The following is a 23,298-nucleotide window of genomic DNA, read 5'->3' as shown; positions in this document are numbered from 1 at the left end:
AGCTGTGCCTGGCTGAGGGGACAGGCTGGTCCTGGGGCCCTGCTGGGGCATGGCTGCCCAGGGCCAGGGGACAGCCCTCCAGGAACCACCAACCACATGCTGGGATGGCCCCAGGACTTCAAAAGAGAAAACCAACTGTAATGGCAAGATGAGAAAAAGACATCACCTTCTTTGTCTTCCAAGTTTCCAATGGCAAGGGACTTCTTAAGATGGAAACGAACCATTTTCCAGAGAAGTCTGGAATGCCTCCAATGTTTCCAACTAACATAGCATATGAAGCAGGTGAAGTTGGAAGGGTAAATTGGAGTCCTGTAGACAGCTATGTGACTGAGCAGCTTGCTCTGCTGCTTTATCCCCACAGGTGGATATCGAAGATCTCCATGATGAAACATGGAGGAAGACCAGTGCGCCAAAAGGAGAACCAAAGCTTCCCTGACCGTCTCTTTGTGCCCTCTGGCGCCTTGGGCCCAGGTTGTCAAGTCCAGTGTTCTTGATAAAGTCCCCAGAAATTCTAAGATAGATCAGGAAAGAGTTGCCTGACAACTGGCATACAATCATTAAAAGCTCACAGGCAACTCGAGGCCCCTCTAACTGTTCCCCCTCCAAAAAAGAAAAGCCCAGAGATGCTGAACGTGAGCTCCCACCCAGCCGACCCAGCGCACCCATCATTCCTGTCTGAGTTCACCACTGACCTGCTGGGCACTGGGTTCTTCCCCTGGGGGTCTTCTAGAAGCCACAGCCATGTCTCCAGCTGTGACATCCTGCTCTCACAAGAGAGCCAGGCTGCAGAAGGACTGTGACCACCAGTGTAAGCGATGCTATAGCCTTGCTCTTGCAAGACTGGAAACTGCCAATCCAGAATCTACATGCGCTTCCTTGAAGATGTGGTGACCAGGCGTCCTCCAGGGCAGGAGCCTCAGGAAGGGCACTGGGTCTGCTCCCCAGCAGACCCCTCCTCTGCCACTGCTTTAAGGATTGCAAACAGCCCAGCGTTTGTCCTAAACCCTGTTGTGAATGCGACAGGCTCCTCCCCTCCCATGAAGAGCTGACCCTGAGGGCAGTGGATGACACCATTCCAGTGTGAGACACTGGAGCATGGTCCAGTTTGAGAATTTACTTCAGAATCATTTTTCAAAGTAAAATGTTCAAGGAATTGAGGGAAAAAACCCAAAATATCTAAAACAGATACATACTGATTTTTTAGTCAAATAACTTCCCAGAGTTTGTGTCTCTGTGCTTATTTATTGATTAAAAGAGAATAAGCACTGGGAAGCTTCTAAATTAAAGTTAAATTTCTGGTCCATAGTTAAAAAGTCCCAGTGGAAAGGCACATATGGTAAGAATGCTTCTTATTTTTGCACCAGGGACTGAACTTGGGTGCTCTACCACTGAGCCATATCCCTTGCACTTTTTATTTTTTACTGAGATGAGTTCTTGGCCTTAAACTGTGATCCTCCTGCCTCAGCCTCCTGGGTAGCAGGATCAGAGGTATGTATACCATACCCAGTGTGAAGAATGTTTTTTTAACCTCTCTGACTTAAATAATACCTATTTCAACCTTAGAGAAAGGTCTTTATCTATTTTTTGCATTGGCATTTTTAAGAATGAGGACAGTCTCGGTGACATAATAGGTGTCCCCGCCTCACACTTGCCAGGCCTTGCTGGATCAACTCCAGGCCAGCCTGGTAACCACAGCATGCATCAAGCCACCAGCAAAGATTCAGAAGGCTTTCTTAATAAGTATGACCCTTATGACATGAACTAGAGTCTGTGGGTCTCCAGAAAAGGAACACAACATGCAGGTGGGAGGGGGCATATCCATGGCCCATTGACGCGGGTGGCCAAGCAGGAGGGCAAAAGTTCAAGGTGAACTTCAGTAACTTACCAGACCCTGTCTCAATAAAAATAAGGGCTGGGGATAAGGCTCAGTGATGGAGTGCCCTGGGTTCGGTCCTCAGTATTGCTAAATAGGCAAATACAATAATTAAAAGTAAATAGCTGGGCGCAGTGGAGCACACCTGTAATCCCAGTGACTTGGGTGGCTGAGGCAGGAGGATCACAATTTCAAAGCCAGTTTAGCAACTTAGCAAGGCCCTAAGCAACTCAGTGAGACCCTGTCTTAAATAAAATATAAAAAAGGGCTGGGGATGTGGCTTAGTGGTCGAGTGCCCCTGAGTTCAATCTCTGGTACCAAAATTAAAAAAAAAAAAAAAAAAGTAAACAATGAGGATGAGGCTGGGCATGTTGGTGCACATCTGTAATCCCAGCTACTTGGGAGGCTGAGGCAGGAGGATTTAAAGTTTGAGCCTGGGAAAACTGTCTCAAAATAAGAAAGGCTGGGATGTGGCTCAGTGGTGGAAGACCTCAGGCTTCAGTATAAAAGAAGTAAAAAAACAAAACACAACACAACACAAAAGATTTGAAGTAGAGGCAGGGTGCCCTGAGGCTGGACTCTAGTGGTCTTCCTGCTAGGAAGGGGCAGCAGGGAGAGCCGGTAGGTTTTGTCTGCTGGGTGGGACACAGACCCTGGCCTGGCCTCAGGGAGGAGCCCTGAAGCCCATGGAGCAGGACAGTGCCAGTTCACCAAACACCAATTTTTTATTTCATTTCGGGTCTCTGGTGAAGGGCGACTGCTCCAGCATCTCCATCCAGTGTGGGGCATGTATGGTGGAGTGTGGTAAGTACGGGTGAATAAGTGGGACCCCGGCTGCAGGTGCCAGGGCCCTTGCATGTTGGTCACAAGTACACCAACACGAATCTCTGTGCCTGTGGTTAATGAAATACCCAACTGCATTTAGAGCACCATTCCTATCCTATCACACCCCAGGAACATGCTGGGGAGACGGACGGGGTCACACAGCACAGTGTGTGTGCTCTCGGGTGGGGAGGGGGAAAAGGAACAGGAAAGTCACATGCGCGTACACATCGGCCGGTGTCGTCCCTCACATCAGGTTTATTACGTGGCTCCTGGGCTGCCTCTGCCAGCTGGAGTAGCGTCCCCATAAGATCCACTTCTGCTCAGAGAAGAGGTGGAAAAGCTGCAGATTCTCCAAGCTTCAGCCACTGTCCCAACACCACGCAGATACCTGAAAAACAGAGCCATTGGGAACATACACACCTACAAACTCAGAAATACACCTGCTGGGTGCTGGAGGAGCTGGGCACACTTCCTCTTGACCAACATTATGTGTACTTGGCAGAGCTGACCGTGGCAGTGGCCAGAGAGGAAGCTTTGAAGTCGGTGGCAACACGCTGCTTTATGAGCAGGCCTTGGGCTGGAGCCACAGGTGCCACATGGAGATGTGAGAAACCAAGGAGCGCCCTGGCAGGCACCAGGGTGGGTGGGCTTCGGCCACTCCCGTCCCCATGTGCCCTGCCTCTGAAGGGCCTGGGAGCTCCTGAGCCTGGACTCTGGCTAACGCGGTGCCTCCTTTCCTACTGAAGCTCCGTGGCCCTCCTGCTGCAGGCGGCAGGTGGATCGGGGATCAGGGATCGGGCACACCCACCTGGTAACGGCTCTAACAGCCACACTCCTGCACGCTCACAGCCTGTGTGCGGCGTGGGGACCGGAGCTGTCTCAGGGCGGCGTCTCCATACTGGATGCCTGAGCCCATCCTTTCTGGGTCCAGCTCACCTATGGGATAAGCACATCTCTTTAAAAAGGATTGTTATTATTCCATGATCCCCAAACAAATTATGTGAAAAAAGTGTGGAACACCATGAACATTTGCCCCCTTTCCAGGAAAGAGGAAAAACGTGTATGTTAGCACGCACATGCATTAACCACCTCTAGGACACAGAGGACTGGGAACAAAGTGGCTGCCCCGTGTCCCCATGACAGGGAACAGCAGAGGTGGTGTGGAAGGCCCCTTCTGCTTGTACTCTTGTACCACCTTAATTTGGAATTTCATGGATATATTATGTATGCAAAATAAAGTCAATTTAAAACTGAATTTTTAAGATGCCACTGTCTACTTTTAAACTGGCAAAAACCCAACTCAGATAATATAACACCCCAGGACACAGCATAGTGAAGCACCTACTGACAGGGGGTGCCACAGCCCCTGCCTAACCAGCACTTTGCACGAGACTGGAATCACACTCTTGGTGCTTTCAGACCAGTGTGCAAGAGCTCATGAATAGCAGGTACTGGCATGACCAAACCTCCAAAATAGGCTGGTACCACAGATCTCAGTGATCACGTGGATCAGTGCATCTGACACACCTGTCCCTGTGTGTGCATGATGTGCATGTGGAGCAGGGCAGCTCACATGTGTGTCTCTGTGCATGCGTGATGTTCACTTGGAGCAGTGCAGCTCACTTGTGTCCCTGTGTGTGCATGATGTGCAAGATGATGTACATGGAGAAGTGTAGCTCACATGTGTGTTCCTGTGTGTGCATGATATGTGCATGGTGATGTACATGGAGCAGTGCAGCTCACTCATGTGTCCCTGTGTGTACACAATGTGCATGGTGATGTACATGGGACAGTGCAGCTCACACCTGTGTCCCTATCCAACGTCTGCACCTCCACCTGGGCTGAGGAGATGGCTTAGGCTGGGCTTTCCACTGTCCCCATCTCATGTCTGTTCCTCCACTTGGCTGAGGAGATGACTGGGCTGGGGTCCCTTGCTCCACACTTTGGCCATGGACTAAACCTGTGCTGCCATTGCTCAGTTTTGTTTGGGTCTCCTGATACTGAAGAGAAGATCCCACCTCTGAGGTCCCCCTGCCCAAGGGGCACTGACATATTCTTGGTGACACCGTCCTACCACTAGCCCACTGGTGCTGTTACCACCATGTCTGGGCTCATCTCCCTTCCTTGCTTCCATGTCCTGGCTCGAGCTTGCCAATTGTCCTGTGCTTGGATGGTCCCTGAGTGCCATCTCTCTTCTCGTTGCCCTCCCTGGAGCCCCTGTCTGATCACCTCAGTCACCCTGATGGCACCCTGCCTGACATCCCATAGAGCTTCTCCTCCTGGGTGGATGTCAGTCTCAGAACAGCTCCAGCCCTGTTCTAGCAGCTCAAGACATGGGCAGGGTCAGGGCTCCTGTGGCACTCTGGGTGGCTGCTGTGCAGCCAGGCTGGAATCCCCGAGTTTCGAGAGGCAGCTCCTGGCCTCACAAGGATTGCAGGCCAGTCCTACCTCCTAGCTTCTCTGCCCCTGCCTCCCTCCTTCATGTCCCTGGGCTGACTGCTGCCCTATAGCTGCAGATGCCCCACTCGGCACCTACTTGGAAGCCTGCCTGGGTGACCTCAGCCTCCTTCCTACTGCCTTGGCATCATCTGGTGACAGTAAGAACCCAGTCTGACAGAGGACAGTGCTGGCACTTTGTCCCTGCCTGCATTGGGTCTGGAGTGACTACACAAGTGTCTGCTGTTCCCACAGCATCCTGTAGCCCTGACTCCATGAGAGAAGGAGTAAGCTGTTGAAGAGACCTTGGAGATGCTGCCCTGGGGTCAGGCAGGTCCACCACCCTTAGGCCTGGGGCTTGTATCTCAGCCATGGGCCCTTTGGACCCTCAGTGGGGATTTTAAGTCAGGAGGTACAGAGAATCTGCCCTGCCCAGTCACCATGCAAGAAGGGGACCCTGCAGAGCCAGCAGGAAGAGCAAGTAGCAGGACTATGCCTACCAAGGGCACTTTACCTGACTCGATCCTGTTGAGTATTTTTCGTGCACACTGCACAAATGCCTCTTCTACGTTCTCCCCAGTCAGTGCACTTGTCTCCAGGAACATCAGCTCTGAAAGTGATGTCAAACAAGACACGGTGTGTTTAGACGGTGATCACACTTGTCAATCTCTAACAGGCTGCTTAGTGTTCTCAGAATGGCAGGAAGGCCCGATTCATGACCTACAGCCATCTATTTCTGAAAAAATAAAATCAGTATATGTCAACGTGCTTTAAAAAAATGTTAACAGGATTAGTAAGACCCCATCTCAAAAAAAAAAAAAAAAAGATTTGGGGGCTTCTGGGGATGTGATCAAGCTGTAGAAGTCTTGCCCAGCACGTGCAAGGCCCTTGGTCTAATCCCCAGCTCCACAGAAGACCCCCAAACACATAAACACAAAATCAAAATTGAAAAATGTTGGAGGTATCTAACGTTTTTCAAACATTAGCTATTGTCTTGGCTGGCCCTGATCCGTTGGGGAGATGGATGAACCTGTAAACAGGCTCTCTGTGCCAATGACCATCAGGAAGGAGGCAGGAACGGGCCCTACCCCCAGTGCACGGGAAGCCTCAATGTCCTTCTCCAAATAAACTGTCTCACCAGGAACAGGACTTGTAAGTATCTGCCAGCCAGGGGACTACACTGCGAGTGGCCACAATGTGCACTGTGGCTCCCATCCCCAGAGCTACCCAGGGCCCAGCGGGAGGCGTGTTCCTGCCCCTGAGGTGAAGGCCCCCTCTGCTTCCTCCAGGCACAGGATACTGAGCTGTGACCCCTGAGCAGCTCCTTCGCTATGGCTTACGTGCGTCTCTGATGTTTACTTTCTTAGCAAAAAACCCGCAGAGCTGTAGGAACACTGTTTGGGGCCTAGAGACCAATCAAACCTGACTTTAGGATATTCTAGTTGTTGATTGGCACTCACAGTTCAAGTTACCTAAAACGTCCACATTTGCTCCATCCTGTTACCCATGAGCAGCCACCCATGCTATGTGGTGGTCTTGTATGTCCTATCTGGCAGTTCAGAGGTGTCAAAGCCATATGTACCAAGTGGCTCTGATGGTCTACAGGAAGCACAGCCACTTGGCCAGAAGCAGGTCTGAGGCTTCCTTTCCATGCACAAGGACACAATTTAGAGTGCTGACTCTGAGCCCAGGGCGGAAGAGACCTTGCAAAGTGTTACAGGTGTTTCCATCAGCTTGGTGGCTCTGGGGGTCCTAGGCTCTGGGGCAGGGTGCACTGTGTGACCACACTGAACTCACACCCTAGTGGCAGTTCTGCCTTCCCAAACACAGCCTAACTTCGACCCTCCTGCAGAGCACCAGCACAGCACCCATGTCCACACCGAGAGCCACGAGGGGGAAGAGACTTGCCATTCTCTTGCGCGAACCTGGAGGCCTCTAGGAAGGTGACTTCCCGGTCAGTGTCCAGGTCCTTCTTGTTCCCGCAGAGGAGGATCACGATGCTCTGACTCGCCAGCATTCTGGCATCTGTTAACCAATTAGTAAGCGCATTGTAGGTTTCTCGGCTGCGTGACACAAGATTGTGAAAATGATACATGTATTTTATAAGACCAGCAATCTTTCCAGCCGCTCATCCTACTCCACTGCTCGGCAACATGTCAGGTAAGGGCCTTAGGGTCCCCTGGGGAACCTGAACGCACCCAAGCCACCAGGGCTCAGGAGGAGGAGCCCTGACTCTTTAGGAGCACAAAGGATACAAGAGCCTGGTGCCTGACTGCTGGGCAGCTGGGCACCTCTCCATTAACTGTCCTGCCTGTGCTGCACTCTGCTCATGGGAGTCCAGCAGATGGATTCTGCTAGAGACTGTGTGGGGACAACTGCTACCTCCTGCTCTGCCCTTAGGAGCCCTAGGTGCAAGCACCACCCCACAGTCCCTGCAGGCAGGCCGTGGCCAGGCTGTCCATTCAGGGCCCACTCAGACCCGCTTTCTCCCCTCCGACAGCTAAGGGCAGGTGCACCTGCAGCCTGATGCCCTCATGCCTCAGGCCAGAGAGGGGCAGCCACGTGACACCCCGTCCCTGGACAGGTTCCTACCCAGAAAGGACTCTTGCAGGTGGCCTCTGTACCCCGTGTCTGAGCCAGGCCTGAATCCTGGGATCAGCGTCGTGCATGGGATTTCCGCAAGGACAGGAGCACTCTATATGTTGTGCTGTCTGATGCCACAGTCACACCAGCACTTGAAATGTGGCTAGTGCAACTGAGAACTGAATTTTTAATCTTTGTCTCAATGGAATTGCCACATGTGTCCAAGGGTTACCCTGTTTGTGCTCAGTAAACCGATCCAATCCTCCGACAGCCTCGTGAGGACCATGTGGTCCCCATCACACGCACCCACAGGCAAGGAACCCAGGCAGCTAAGTCTTGGCCTGTGAGGTCACACACAGAGCAGCTGGTCCAGGACACAAGCAGCCTGAGCCAGAGCTGTGTCCCTACCTCCCTGGATCACTTTTGATAATGCTCATAGAGAGCTCCGTGGGTCTGCAGGAGAGCATCCGGCACCAGGGGCTTCATTTACAAAAGCCTCCCAATGTTTCTCAAAGACCTCCAAGACCCCACAAGGCACCTGCCCTAGGCATCTGGCCAAGGCCAGCCCCGGGGACACAGGGCACCAATGCCTGGCTCAGGGGGGCTGGCATTACCTGGTGATGTCATAGACGAGGAGCGCACCAGCCGCACCTCTGTAATAGCTCCTTGTCACAGACCTGAAAGGACAACAGCAGCTCTAACTCAACCACCAAGACCCTCCACTGCCCAGCACCACCTCCCCAGACCCCCAGGCTTGCTTTGTGAACCCCAAAAGAGACAGGCCTGGTGTCAAAGAGCACGACTCTGGAGGTGTGAACACATGTGTCATCCTCCGGGAATCATGTCATGGAATCAATGGGAGGATGTCAGGCTGGGATGGGCAGGGTGTCTTCCCCAGAGCGGCACAGCTGCGTGCATGGCAGGGGGCAGGGTGTCTGCCCCCTCAGGGGTAGTGAAGCCTGGGCAGCAGCCTCTCCCAGTCTGGGTCCAGTTACCTCCTCTGATCTAATCTCCTGGGACTTGATTTCCCTTTTTACAGTTGGTTAAGTGGTTAAAGGACATAGCCGTGAGTGGGCACTCCTCTGGCCACAGAAGAATGATCACAAACTCCCAGGCTTGTGAGTCTCAGGGTTTCTTTCTTCTGGTATTTGCTGCTTATTTCTATAAAGTGCCTCTGAAGTGGTTTGTGCTTGGGGCTGGTGCTTCCTGCTGCAGTAGTCTCATGCTGGGCGGCAGCACATGCCGACCACCTGGGCCTTCCTCAGGTTGGGGTCCCTGGGCTTTGTCCAGGGGAGGTGGCCTCTACCCCTCCTCACATCTTCTGGCCACCATCTTGCTCCTGCACTGACCTGCTAGTTGGGCTGTGTGAGGGTTTTAGGTTGGAAACTTTCCCCTCTGAGTTCTGAAGGCATCTCCGCCCTGCCCTGGTGCTGGGGAAGGGACCTCTGACTGCACAGCCAGCTTTCACCTTCATCTCACTGGGTCCTCAGCACCTTGGAGCTCCCAGTGCTGCTCTTGGCTCAGTGCGGCTCTGACTTCTGAGCCTTCCACCTCTCCTCTTGGCTCTGGGAAGTTCCCTTCTCAGTCTGACCTGCTCTGGACCTCCTCACCATCCCCTGCGGTGGAGTGGGCCAGCGACCTGGACTGTGGTCTCTCTGCTGCCGCTCTGGCTCTCTCCTGGACCCCTGAGCAGTCTGCCCTCGTCCTTCACTGAGGCTGGCCTGTCTCTGCCCTACCCCTGCTGCCTCACTGTCTGGGAGGCTGGCCACTCAGGGACACTTCCCGAGAGCACTCTTCACATGTGTTCAGCACTCTTTGTTCTTATTTCTGGGGACTTCCCCTTCTCTCAGAAAGTCCCAGCTGATGTTCTTGGTTTGGGCTCTTTGACCATCGGTACTGTGTTCAATGGTCGTTTCTTCTGTCGGATCATTTCTGTTAGGAGCCAGGAATGGAGAGGGCTGGGGAAAACTTGCCAGCCTCACTCTGATCCCTGGAGGGTCTGGGGCTGCTGAACCAGGAAACCAGTGCCGGGCCTCGACACCCCTCGAGCCTGTCCATTTTCCTGCAGTCACTCTTTCTTGGCCTGGTACTGGCACAGCTGGCTGCCAGTAGTCATCGGGGAAACAGGGGGAGGCCAGGGCTCTCCTGCAGTGGGCCTGCCTGCCAGGCAGAGCCTCAGACCCTCACCCTAGAGGCTACACCTCTCCAGGCTCTGGAAGCTGGTGTCCCCAAGCCTGGCCTTCTCTGGGACTCCTAGGAGGGGCCCCCACAAAGAGGAACGGCCCCTCTCCTACCTGCTTGAGAAGCACTCCTGGTCATTCATGTCCTGGGAGATCTGGGGTGGAGGCTATATCAGGTGGGACCACTGTTCAGCCAGGGTATCCAGGAGTGGTGATGGCGGGGACACTGTGGTATTTCTGAATATTACTAACGCACAGTATGTACCAATCTTAATGAAAAGCTAAAGGTTTATAGTGGAGTGAGTTTTATTTCCCAAATCTCAACACTGAGTGTGTGCTCTGACCTGGTGTACCTGTAGGAACCCAACCAAGCGTGGCCCAAGTCCTGCACCCAGGTTCTTGACAGCCCGCTGAGCACCCACCCTGCAGGCATCTAGCCACAACCTTGGGCCTGCATGCCTAACAGAGTGGAGCCCCAAGTAGCTTTTCAAAACCCCACCTAGGAAGGGAACAACGGGTGGATGCGCCCTGGCTCTGCAGAGATTCCCATCTAAACACAGTTCCAGCCATGACCTGCGGCAGTGAGCTGGCTGAGTTAGAGGCTCCTTGACCTCTGGGCTCTAGCTTCTTCAGGGGGAGCTTCCAGAGGTGGAGCTGGAGGCAGTGCGGGGGAGGATGTGGGGCGGGAGCCTGTACATGGAGAGAACATGATCATTTCACCCAAGTTTCCGAGACTTTATTAAATCAGAGGAAAAGCTACCTGAATCGTTCTTGTCCCGCTGTGTCCCATATCTGTAACTTGACGTATTTACCACCAACATTTATTATTTTTGAGCCAAATTCCACTCCTATTGTATGATTTGAGTCATCTTTGACTGAAAAGGAGAAGCAAGAACAAAGCATTTCATTTTAGACCTTTAGGGAAAGAGGTCAACCCATCTGGGCAGCGACACTGAGGTTAGGGGCTGCCGGGAGCCAAGTCACCTCCGGCCCTATTCACCTCATGGCTTTAGGTGAAATGCACACCACCCTGTTCTCAAAGGCCCTAGAGCTTCCTCTCCAAGCCCTTTAAAGCTTGCACCTCTGAGTACAAAGGCACCCTCTCCCGACCATGGCCCGGGATGTTACTTACATTTTTTTTCAATAAACTGATGAAGTAAGCAAGATTTCCCAGTCCCCGCATTTCCTATCACCAGGAACTTAAATAAAAAATCTGCAAGACAGAGGGAGACTGTGAAAAGCATCTTGAAAGTGGAGGCCATGAGCTTATTCCTAGACTGCCATGCTCGCTGAGGTCCTGCCTTTTAACGGGACAGAGGACAGAGCAGGGGTGCTGGAAGGTGGTACATGCTGGCTGGCCTTGGCCCCGGCACCATCCATGCCTCCTGGTGCCCTCAGGACTCTGCCCATCAGTGCACTCTGAACCACTTCTTTTGAAGTCTGAAGTTGAGAACCATCCCTTTGTTGAGGATCTTTTCTCCTGCTCAGCCTGGGAATGGCACTGCACCGACCCCCTCTCCAGCTCTGCATGTCTGCACTGACCCTGGCCTGTCCTGCCTCCTGCATCCTGTCTCCTCCCCAGGTGGGGGCCAAGTACTCCCTGACCCTGGCTGCCCCTTCCCCAATTAGGCTAAGAGCTGCTGGCACTGGCCTGGCCCTGCCACCTGTGTTCAGGGACAGTGCTATTAGCAATTCACTAACAAGGCCACTGACAGGGGTAAAGGATAGCAGGCAACCCCGTCATTACTGCTGTACTCCTAGGCATCGAACCCAGGCAAACCAAGGTGGGTTTACAGACCTGGCAGGTGGACGTTTCATCCTTAAAGCCTCAACTGGGAACAGCCAGGCAGTCTGCAAGGGGCGCTAGGTTGCACTTGGACTCCCAGCCCAGGCCTGGCAGGTCCCCAGGGACTGCAGAGCCAGGAGTCACAACCATGAGCATCCATTCCTAATAGTCTTGAAATAACAAGATACAGCAACAGAGCAGGGTAGAGGCTGCCAGGGCGGGTGGGACAGGAAGGCAAGAGGAGCTGGCCTCCTGGGGGTAAGGGTCCTGCCAGCCACGAGGCTGCCATGGCCCTGAAAGGTGTTCTCTCTGGGGAAATCCCTGTGGAGGGGCCCAAGACCCTGTGAGCCTCCTTAGAAGTGTGAGCCTGCAGAGGCCTTGGCATGGGAAGCACATCAGCAGACAGAGTGGGTGCCACTCTCAGGCTCCTGGCCTGAGTGGGAGCAGCAGTAGGATTTTTTGGAAGAGCGTGGCCCCAGAGGAGCGGAGGCACAGCCAGGCTGTCCTCAGTCCCCACCTGCCTTAGACACAGGCGTTTGGTCACATGGGTGAGCCTCCAATATCCACCTCTAGGGGCTGTGGCTGTAGCTCAGCCGCAGAACACTTTCCTCACACATGTGAGGCACTGGGTTTGATCCACAGCACTGCATAAAAATAAATAAAAGATATTGTGTCCATCTGTAACTAAAAAAATAAAAAAAAAAAAAAGAAAAAAGAATCCACATCTAGTGAGGCATTGTGGTTAGCGCCCAGTGATCTGGACCCATGGGTCACTCTGGATAGACACGTGCTGCAGGCGGCAGGTGGCCAGCTGCCCCGGGAGCCCTGCTTTCTCTCCTGGGTGCTCAGCAGCTCAGAGAGCTCAGTAACTGAAGGGAACCCAGGTGGCACGATGGCTAGGGAGGGCTCTTACAGTCCATCCATTCTAACAGAGGCCGTGTGTTTATGAGAACTGAGGGCTCAAAACCCAAACGCAGAATCCCTCGCATGACCCACGGTCTTCAGATTTACCTGCAGAGGGCTTCCTCAGAACAGGTGGCGCTGGAAGGCAGGGAAAGACCATGCCCTGAAACACACTTGAAGCAGACGCCCTGCCATGCAAGGTGAACGTCCACACGAGAAATGCAAAACCATGGGCAAGACAGGCACAGGCAGAGGTCAGCCATCCTGGGCGGACACACAGGTCGGGCCTGAGGAGAGCACAGGCCAAGGGGTGGATGCAGGCAGAGGCACAGGTGATGTCCCTCCAAGGCCCCTCCACCACTTCCCAGGCCAGGCAGATGGGGCATGTGCATGGGAAGGCCAGACATGGTCCTGAGTCCTCAGGAAAATCAAGTTGCAGTGGACGAGATGGCTCCGCCTTCCTAGCTGCTCTCTTAGGTGAGGTCAGAGGGAGGCAAGGGGCAGAGCCCATGCACCTACTAGGCGCTTGGCCTCTGGGGCATGGGGTCAGGGCTGACAGGACACAGGACACACGCAGAGAGAGGGCAACTCACTACCCAAATAGGAGCCTGCAGCTATCCAACTGAAGCCAGGCAGGCTTGGAGGGGAAGTGTCCCCGAAGGCTCCTGTGTTAATGCAGGAGTGCTCAGAGGTGAAATGATCAGGTCTTGGTAGCTGTGACCTAATCAGTGGATTGATCCACCTCATGGATTAATAATTTGAGAGGACTACTGTACCTAGTGGTCCCTGTAGGTAGGTCTCTAGGGGTGCCTTGGGGACTATCCTTGTCCCCTGGCTCTCCTCCTCCTTCTGCTTTCTGGCCATCATGAGCTGCACATCGTCCTCTATCATGCCCTTCAGCCAGATGCTCTGCCTTACCTGGACCCAAAGTGATGGAGTCGCTGTCTATGGACTGAGACCTCTGAAGCTCTGAGCTCAAAATGAATATTTCCTCCTCTGAGTTGTTCTGGTTGGGTATTTTGATCACAGTGATGCAGAGCTGAGTGACAGCCACATAGAGTGGATGCAATGAGAATAGGACAGAAGGTGCCCAGGGAGCAGCCAGGGGAGAGGAGGTAGAAGAGAAGGTGACTGGAGGTGACCTGGAGGAACCAAGAGATGCTGACCAGCTCTCTGCACAGACACTGCAGGCACCAGCTCAGTCAGAGGTTGGGGACAGAGAGGGGTGTATGGCAGCCAACCTTGCTGAATGAGCACTGGCCCAAGGTCATCAGGAGACAGCAGTGGAAGAGCTGGCTGGGTGCATAACATGGAGGACACTTGCTTCAGAACAGAGTTTGGTATCCGCTGCAGGAAGGCTGGCTCTGGAGAGGCCGGGAGCTGTGTGGGGATCCTGGAGAGGGCACCAGAGGCAGCGGGTTCCCATGGTGCTGGGCACTGTGCCCAGGTGGCATGGTGCAGAGTGGAATCGGGGCATCTGTCGATTCCAACTTGTAGCAGAGAACCCAGAGATGCTGGGTTCTTGGGCCTGTGACTCTGCTGACCTGTTCACTGGGACCATGGGCACCAGGGATGGTGCAGAAGCAAGAGGCTCAGCAGTGAGCCCAGTTGCCCAGCATGGAAATGGCCATCTCTCATTGCTGCCTGCTGATGCAGTAATATCTTTAAATACAACCCCCTGGCTACGTGGAAAACCACCCAGAAGAGAAGGTGGAGGCCCGAGAACAGTCACCCTCAGGCAGGAGCACTGGATTTGTGGGAGGATCAGCGGCCAGCATTCTGTGAAGTGTGGGAGGAGTCTCACGATGCTTTGTGGAGTGCCCCAAGCAGAGCCACAGAGAGTGGAGAACTAAGGTCCACACTGGAGACTGTAGCTGGGCTCTTCGCAGTGTCAGGACCTGGCGAAGGTGGACACATCTTCTTCTAGGTGCCCGTCTTGTGTGCTGGCAACAACCTCTGCAGGCAGAGCTGGTGCCTGGCCAGGGTCCCACCTCTTCAAGCTGTTGGGATGACCTTCGGGTTCTCAAGTGAGCTCTGGATGCAGGTGCATACAGAGCATGTGCATCCTCACAGTGGCCAGAGCGAGCTCTGCCAATGTCACAGCATCATCATTCCAGAGGCCATTGGGTCTGTGACAGTACCCTGGTGCATGTCCAAGGCTTGCTTTACCTTGGGTCCTGCCCCCACCTCTAGACTGCCCTGAATTCAGTGATGAATTTTAGCTCAGTTTGAGATATCCAGGGACCTCTGTACCATGCACTACAGCAAGAATGGGTCAGGATCACACTCGTAGTCTCTCCTCACCTGTGGTGCAGTGGGGCTCACCTCCCCTCAGTGTGAGGGTGAGCTCCCCAGTGCAGTCCCTCAATGCAGGCTAGGTGAGGCCACCCCTCAGCTCCGGTGCATCAATGCTCCTTAAGGGAAGGCCCTGGCATGGTGGTGGAGATGGGACCTGAGAGCTGAGGCCATTCAACAGATAGGGACTGTTCGCAGGGAACCAGCTGCGTCACTAAGATGGCGTACGCCAGGAGAAAAAGGGATGGCCACTTTCCTTTTTGTTGGTTTTAGGGATTGAACTCAGGGGCACTCAACCACTGAGCCACATCCTCAGCCCTATTTTGCATTTTATTTAGAGTCAGGGTCTCTCTGAGTGGCTTAGTGCCTCATGATTGCTGAGGTTGGCTTTGAACTCTGGATTCTCAGGTCTCAGCCTCCCGAGCTGCTGGGATTACAGGTGTGCCCACCATGTTGGGCCACCCCATGTATGTTGAGTTGGGTTTTCTGCCACTTGCAGAGTAATAATCCATCATCTGCTAAGTAGAAAACCTTAATCATAATATTTTTGCCTGGGCTTAGAGTGAGAGGATTCATTCAACAAGACCTTCATGAATAGCATGAGGCTGGGGATCCCACCCAGGACCCAGGGCACAGCAAGGTGTGTCCATCCTGGGGATCCAGGCCAGGTCTGGGCTCTGATAGTCCTGCAGGGCTGGACTCTTGTGGCCTGTCTTTGATTGCCATGCCTATGGCTGACCAGCTTCCACATGGCCAGCAGGCTTTCTCTTCAGGGGCGGAGTCTGGCCCAACAGCTCTGAGTCCAGGGCAACTGTGCTTTGGGGCATTGAGCTGGTTGTAGGCTTGATTCTAAGGGGGACTGGGTCTCTTTGTTTTCAAACTCTGGGAGGTGCTCTGGCTCCAGGAGGATGCCCCAGTCCCAAGGGGTGCCCATCTCCAGCTCCAAGATGCCCCAGCCCCAAGAGGTGCCCGGTCTCTAGCAGGATGCCCCAGCCCTGAGGGGTGCCCTGTATCCAGCAGGATGCTCCAGCCCTGAGGGGTACCCTGTATCCAGCAGGATGCTCCAGCCCTGAGATGTGCCCCAACTGCAGGAGGATACCCTAACTTGGCTTCCACAAGGGACACAAGGACATCATGCCGTCAATGCAGCTCTTCTATTTATTCTGGCCTTTTGTTTCATACGCTGTAACCTCTCAGGCAGAAGCAAATGGAGCCCCTTCAGCATCCTCTGAAGGCTGGCAGTGCTCAGGACTGTTCAAATCACCAGGACAGAAGTCCCTGGAGCCTCTCCAGCTTCCTCCCAGGCTTGCAGTCTCGTCCTAAAAGACCTGCTCTGCTCACCAGCCAAGTGGACTGAGCCTCAACACAGGCCTGAGGGTCGTGCAGGCACAGGGCTCGTGCTCACTGCACCAGCACTTCCCCAAAGCCTGGAGCAGGCAGGCAAGAGAGCAGGAAGGAGTGCTGTCACTGACTGAAGGCACACAGAGCTTCCCCGTCCTTGTCTTAGGGTCCCAGTTGCTTTGCTGCCTGATTCAAAATTCACATTTGAAAAGAAAAGGATCTGCCTCCCTCTAAAGTGTATCCTCTCACTCACGGTTCACCAGCACTTCACTGATGACATCCTGTCTTCTGAACACTGCTCTTCCTTCTCAGAACATCAGAAATGCTGCGCAGCAGCAGGTTGGTCCTTCTGTCCACCACTGTCATCCTGTGCTTGGTGGCCAAAGCCCTTTCCACAGACCCACCTTCAGGCCAGGAGTGAGTTTCAGAGGAAGGAGAGCAGCAGGCATGGTGTCCCTGTGGCTCTTGTCCAGTGCTGTGTGCTGGCCTTCAGACTCGCCTCTGCTGTCCCCCCACAAGGGAGGGTGCTCGCACACCGTGCTAGCCCTTGGCCCTCACTGACCATGGACAGGGAGCAACTGCGGCTATCGAAGGTGGCCAGGCGCAGGGTGTGTAGGAGAGCTGTGTGTTCACACGGCTTGCCTCAACCACACCTGGGCTTTGTCCCCATGGAAAGCTGTTGAGAGTGGGGGCCTTCAGGAGGGGACAGGTCTTGGGATTGCCCCTCGAGGCTGGGTTGGTGCTGCTCTCTGGGATGGAGCCTCCTCACAGGACTGGGTCAAAGCTGGTGTGCAGGACTGGACTAGCCAGAGCAGGTGTTAGGAGCCAGGCCTCCCTCCTATCTGGCCTTCCCATGTGCCCAGGTGCTCTCCTTCCCACTACCAGTGCCGCGCACTGGAACATCTCAGCCTCCAGGACTCCTTAAAAAAAAAAAAACTCTGGAAAACTGCATTGTTTATGGTACTGGGGATTGGACCCAGGGGTGCTTTACCACTGAGTGAAGTCCCCCAGCTTTTCTAAGTTTTACTTTGAGAGAGGGTCTTGCTGAGTTGCTGAGGTTGGCTTAGAACTTGTGATTGTTCTGCCTCAGCCTCTTGAGTAGCTGGGATCACAGGTGTGCACCATCATGCCTGCCTGGCAAAAATAGACCTCTTCTTCTTCTTCTTTTTTTTAATTACCCATTCCTGGGGATTTGGTTATAGCCACAGAACATGGACCAAGATGAGTACCTTAGGACTGAGGAGTCAAAGGCTTTCTGCAAACTCTCACTGCAGACCTCCTGGCAGAGGGTTAGTCCATCACATCAGTCTGACTCATCTCCACAGGAAGGTTTAAGAGAAGAGATCCAGACACACGAGCCTTCTTCTCATCCAAAGAAATACTCAGAGCAGCTGGGCATATTAGCGCATGCCTGTAATCCCACCATTTGGGAGGCTGAGACAGGAGGATCACGAGTTCAAAGTCAGCCTCAGCAAAAAAAGTGATGTGCTAAGTAACTCAGTGAGACCCTGTCTCTAAGTAAAATACAAAATAGGGCTGGGATATGGTTCAGTGGTGGAGTGCCCCTGAGTCCAATCCCCTGTACTTCCCCCTCAAAAAAAAAAAAAAAAAAAAGAAGAAAGAAAGAAAGAAATAGATAGAGTAAAGATCACCAAAGAAGAGTAATTTTTTTTTTTTTTTTGCTTGCTGGGTGCTGGAGATGGAACCCAAGTCCACGTGTAGCCTATGTTCCACTAGCAAGCTGATGCACCCCTATAATATTCAACCTTGGATGATTCTATACCACGTGGCCCAAAGAGGAAAATGGTTCTAACAACCAAAGATGCCATCATTCGTAGTACAAGCAGGTTCACCCTCATGCCTACAGGAAACCATTCTCCAAGGAGCTCAAAGAGCTTTGGGGATGTCTCTTATTCCAAGCACAATGATCTCCCTGTGATGCCATGGCTCAAGAAGAGCCCCAAATAAATTTTATCAAGCCCATTCCTAGTCCACCTGACCAGAAACCCCCAGCCCCGGGGAGCTCCTGTGACCCGTGAGTAGGGCCAGCAGAGGTGCTGGAGAGTGGGCCTGAGGAAGTGGGCGGCAGCTCAGGGCAGTCCCTACACTTGCCCACGGTGCTGCCAGGAGAACTCCAGGAAGCCTTGTTTTCTCCATTTCCAGTTGAATAAACTGCTCTGAATTAACTTTCCATTGCAGTTTCAGGGGTAGGGGTGACTTGAGTTATAGTAAAGCGCATCCAGGAAGACTCAGCAGTCAGCTGGTTTTCAGTGAAGGAGAAAAGCAAAAGCACTTTCCAATCATGAATTTATTCAACCTGAAGAAATGCCCTTGTTTTTCCTGCTTCCTTTGTTGACACACTTATGTGTCCTGACATCTATGCAGCTAAGACAGTGGTGATCCAGGTGACACCTAGTGCAGGTTACCTGGCACCTTCTTGGAGCCAGACGGCTCTGAACCTGCCACTTCTCTTTCTTGGGGTGCCCTCCTCACTCCATCTTGTCTTATCAAGTCTGGGCTTTGCCAAGAGCAGGGTTTGATGGCCAAAGCCAATGGGTTTGCTTCCCAGGCTGGTCAAAACAAGCTGTCCATCAGGTGGCTTCGAACCATAGGAGGTGCTGTCTTATAGTTCTGGGGGCAGGGAGTCTCACATCGAGGCAGGGCAGTTGAGCTCCCTCTGAGGGTGCCAGGGAAGGGCTTTCCTTGCCTCTTCTACATCTGGCTGCTGGCCGACATTGGCTCCTTGGCTTGTGGCCGTCACTCAATCTCAGCCTCTACCAGCACGTCACGTCCTTTTTGTGTGAGTCTGCATCCTTACCTTATAAGGACAGCAGTCCCTGCATTAGTCCACCCTACTCCGTATGACCTCATCTTAACTCTGTCTGCAAATATCCTGTGTTTTTCTCTTTCTCCTTGCTGTGACCAAAGACCTGACAACAGCAAACAGGAGGAAAAGTTTATCTGGCTCACGTTAATAGACTCACTCGTGTAAATTGCTGGCTCCTTGTTCTGAGGCAGAATCTCATGGTGGAAGGGTGTGGAAGAGGAAGGCAGCTCAGGACATGGCCATCAAGAAGCAGAGAGCTCTGCTCATCAGACAAAATATAAACCCCAAAGGCATAGGCCCAAGGATGGCCTCTTCCAGCCACACCCTACCTGTCCACAGTTACTACCCAGTTAATCCACTCCAGTGGATTAATGCACTGATCAGGTTAAGACTCTTAAAACCCAATCACTTCCCCTCTTAGCTTTCTTGCATTGTCCCACACCTGAGCTTTTGGGGGACACTTCCTAACAGCTTGCTTTCAATTAAGGTCACACTCACAGACTCTGGGGTTCAGGACCTAGACATGACTTTGGGACATGATCCAACCTGCAACGTCCCACAAGGACACAGATTTGACAGCAAATGTCCAGTGATTCTCTTGATCACTCGGTAAATACACGATGTTGTTTTCAGAGGGAAGCACAAAATGAAAACTCTAAGAAAATAATATGATAAAAACGAGCCCAGGACCAGCAACTCACATGGTCCTCTCTCACAAACAGCCCTCCTACAGGGCACATCTGCTCACCGGCAGTCTGTTAGGGTCCTCTATTCCTGAGTTTCCATCACACTGTCTGGCACCTCCGCCACATGTCCTGAACAACATGTTTAGCTCCGTGCTGAACATCACTGCTGGTTTCAGGAATTCCTCGGAGACAGGGTGCAAGCCCCAGGCCTCAGGTTGCTGGGGCACAGGTCCTTGGGGCGGCCCAGAAACACTCCACAGGGCCTTCAGAGTGTGGACTTTATATCTGAGAGAACCTTGTTTCAGGTTAGTGGTACTTGGACTGAGTATCTCTATTCCCCTCTGTTTGACACTTTGATTCTGTGTCATGATATTACATAACCTAGAGCACTGTCCACATGGCTAGGGGCCTCTGAGCTAGCACATGTGGCCGCCACCATCCCTGGCAGGTGCAGTAATAGCCTGAACATGCTAATGAAGAAGTGGCGGAACTGGCCCCTTGGCAGCATATCCCAAGTGGCTCTCCCCTCTTAGTCACAGGCCATCGAGCTTCCAAAGCCCCCTTACACAGGAGAGGATGGGCCCAGAGTACAAGGAACTCAAAGGCCAGGCAGACATTCCTTCAGCAAGAGGCAAGCGTTCGAGAGGAAGGGACATGAGGCTTTACTTCAGGGAACAGTGTCATGCAGACACAGCCATATCTGCAGGGCCAGGAGAGGCCTTGGTTCAGGGTGACCTTAGGTTGGCAACTTCAACCACCATGCCAGCTTTCTTTTAGTTTCCTTTAATTCCTCCACTGGAGAGAGGATTAAATCCAGGGGGAGTGACAAGTAACATCCATTTGGAGGGGCCATGGAATCACCCTAACGGCCTTGTCTCTCACTGAGCCCACTGGCCCCTTGGTCCTCCCATGCCCAGCATGCCCAGCATGCCCAGCACACTGCAGCACTTCCTGTGAGAAGATCTTTCCCCACTGATTCATGACAACCCCCCGCCCCCTGCCGCCCCAAGCCCTTTTCCTGGGCTACCCGCCCCTCCCAGCGCTCCTGACCAGGAAGCTGGGTGTGGCTAGGGAGCAAGAAGCTCAGAGGAGCACAAGTGAGATGGCATGCGAAAGTTCTCTGCGTGGACAGGTCTGACTGGCTCTCTGCAGAACCACACGGCAGGAGCCACCTGGGGGGTACCCACCGCTGACAACACAGTCCTAAAGAAGCCAGTGGCTGCAGGATTCTCTCAGCTTCTAGGGACAGATGTCAGGCCCCATTCACAGGAGCAGGGCAGTGCCAGTTGCTGGCAGAGGACCAGGTGCCCTGTGAGCCCTAGTGTGACACCCTTCCAGCTTCCCACCCTCTCAAAGTCCAAGCCCTCCTTAGGCCCTCTGCCCCTCACCCTCCCAAACTATTGTGCTCAGATATATGCAGGTCTGGGCTGAGGTCCTGTGCTGCCTGGGCTCTGGCTGTAGGGCTGACACCTCCCTGGCCCTGACCCTCTGGGTCAGTGCTCTTTGCCATATAATTGCACGGATTACATTCTTCAGAACTCTTGCCTGGCTTTAAGTTATGTATCCGTCAGTGTCCAGCTGGACATCTTCCCCACTAGACTGCACACTGTGAGACCTAGCAGGTGTCTGTGGTGTTTGTTTCTGCAGTGTCCAGAGCCCTGACAACATGGTCCTGAGGAAGTCTGCAGCTGCAGGATTCTCTAAGCTCGATCCCTCCTCCACACACCTCTGTGGAGGGCAGGAGACATCTGCCAGGGTGGGAGCAAACACACCAGGCCTAAGGTCCATATTTGCACACCCAGAGCCTCTGGGTGACTATCAGCTGTCACATCTGAAAGAGTGATCAGGGGTTGGCAGACTGGTCTCCACTCTGACACAAGGTTCAAGTCCTTTATTGAACCTAGTGGGTGGGAGCAACTTAGTATATAAATTGAAAAAGCTTTGATTTATCAAAAAAGAAAAAAAATTGCTTAGCACATTTGCTTAGGGGAAACAAAGATTAAACAGACTGGGCTCTGCTTCCAAAGTACTCATGGTCATCAAAAGGAGACGTGTTATAAATAGCTAGAGAGCAACCAAGAAAGGGCTGAGAGAGGGAGATGGATGAAGCCAGAGGTCACAGGAGAAAGATGGGTTAATCACTGCTCCCTCACTATAATCCTGCTGCAAAGAAGCAAAGGAGAGAACTCCCAACCAGGAACAGGGATCTGCCCGGTCAGAGGACACCCAGAAACAGGTGCGGCCCTGAGCCTGCGGCCCTCACTGAGCACCAGCGGTGGAAATCAAATCTGGTTCCCACACCCTGCGCTGAATTAAATTCTGTAAGGAAAACCTAAGGGTGGCAGAGGGGCGCACGCAGGAAACCCGAGCCAGCTATCATCAGCCATAGGCACTCCCAGACCGAGCAGGGCACCCTGACACCGGCTGGCTCTGCTACCCACAGATCCTGGCATCGCAAGATCCGGACCTGGCCCAGCCTCCTGCCTGTTCCGTGGCCACCGTTCAAGAACCGAGACCCGCCTGGCTGGATACCCGGACACCCCGCGAGCCTGCTCTCCCGCCCCGCGGAAGGCCCTACCATAGGTCTCGGACATGGCGGTCTGCGACATCCTGGCCTCTCTCGCAGCTCAGCCGGGGTCTGTCCGGGTTCAGAGAGAAAACGAGGCGGGGACCGAGCAGCGGGGCCGGGCGGGTGCCTACAGCTAGCGCCGGCCACCGCGCTGCGGCCCAGCCGGTCGGCTCCGCGCATGCGCACGGCTGCCCCGCGGAGGAGCCAGGGAGCTGGGCGGAGGATGGAGGGTGTGCTGCGCGGTTGGGGCTGCGGCCCGAGCACGTGCGCACCCAGCTGGTGTCTGCGGCAAGGCCTGCTGCAGAGCCTGAGGTCGGCTGGGGGGACTCGCGCGGAGGCCGTGAGGTCCAGAAGAGGAGCACGGGCACCTGAACTGGGCGGTCCTTGTGCAGATGGCGCGGCAGCACAGGATGTGGTCAGCCTCTCCCTTAAGTGGTAGTTGGACACTGCGGAAGCAGGATTACCCGCGGGAAGCCGAGCTCTTGGCCTGAACGTGCAGGCCTCTGGGCACCATGACGTGCAGGCCAAGAGTTCCCAAAAGAACCGACCCTGAGTACCTGTCTGGGGAACGGCGGCGTTCAGGCGAGGCACCACTTGGCCCTCAGGTGCAGGTGCGATTCAAGGTTAGGACTCCAGGAAAAACAACAACAGCAACACACACGGGCGCGCGCGTGCGCGCGCGCGCACACACACACACACACACACACACACACACACACCCCAGTTCAGAATTTCCGTTCTGTGGAAACGTGGAGAGACCCGGCCTAGTCCATGGCGCCCGTAGCATCCCGGCGGCTGTCTTGGTAAGGGCAGCACACATCTGCCTCCTCGGTTTGGCTCTGTCCTCCTGGGAAACTGAACACAGACCTTCTGTCTCCCCAGCATTGTAGGGCTCTACATTTCGCCTTGCTTCCAAATCCCGGAGGGGCAAGCCTTTTGATCTGGAGTATTCTGTGTATGCTTCTTCTCTGTGGCCCAGACACTCTGCTGTTTT

General features: G+C 53.7%; 1 protein-coding gene across 9 annotated transcripts; it reads right to left on the bottom strand.

Moving 5' to 3' along the window:
• Window positions 1–2,933: 2,933 nt before the first annotated feature.
• Window positions 2,934–22,720, bottom strand: Rab4a (RAB4A, member RAS oncogene family). Of its 9 annotated transcripts, none has more exons than XM_013356347.4 (9): window positions 22,314–22,720; window positions 12,695–12,873; window positions 11,030–11,110; window positions 10,658–10,772; window positions 8,332–8,394; window positions 7,043–7,197; window positions 5,649–5,744; window positions 3,507–3,634; window positions 2,934–3,086 (listed from the first exon to the last, which is right to left on the bottom strand). In XM_013356347.4, exons 2-8 carry the CDS (start codon window positions 12,744–12,746, stop codon window positions 3,519–3,521), a joined length of 678 nt encoding a protein of 225 aa, XP_013211801.3. In that variant the 5' UTR covers window positions 12,747–12,873; window positions 22,314–22,720; the 3' UTR covers window positions 2,934–3,086; window positions 3,507–3,518. The 9 variants fall into 9 exon arrangements, with proteins under 9 accessions (XP_013211801.3, XP_040132937.2, XP_005320447.1 ...); XM_040277003.2 differs by lacking the exon at window positions 12,695–12,873 and adding an exon at window positions 13,828–13,979 and having other exon boundaries at window positions 22,314–22,397; XM_005320390.5 differs by lacking the exon at window positions 12,695–12,873 and having other exon boundaries at window positions 22,314–22,478.
• Between the last annotated feature and the right edge of the window lie 578 nt (window positions 22,721–23,298).

The sequence above is a fragment of the Ictidomys tridecemlineatus genome, chromosome 10, assembly GCF_052094955.1.
Source record: "Ictidomys tridecemlineatus isolate mIctTri1 chromosome 10, mIctTri1.hap1, whole genome shotgun sequence".
NCBI classification, from domain to species: domain Eukaryota; kingdom Metazoa; phylum Chordata; class Mammalia; order Rodentia; family Sciuridae; genus Ictidomys; species Ictidomys tridecemlineatus.
The sequence above is the reverse complement of the archived record's forward strand: the minus strand, read 5'-3'. Positions and strand labels throughout refer to the sequence as shown.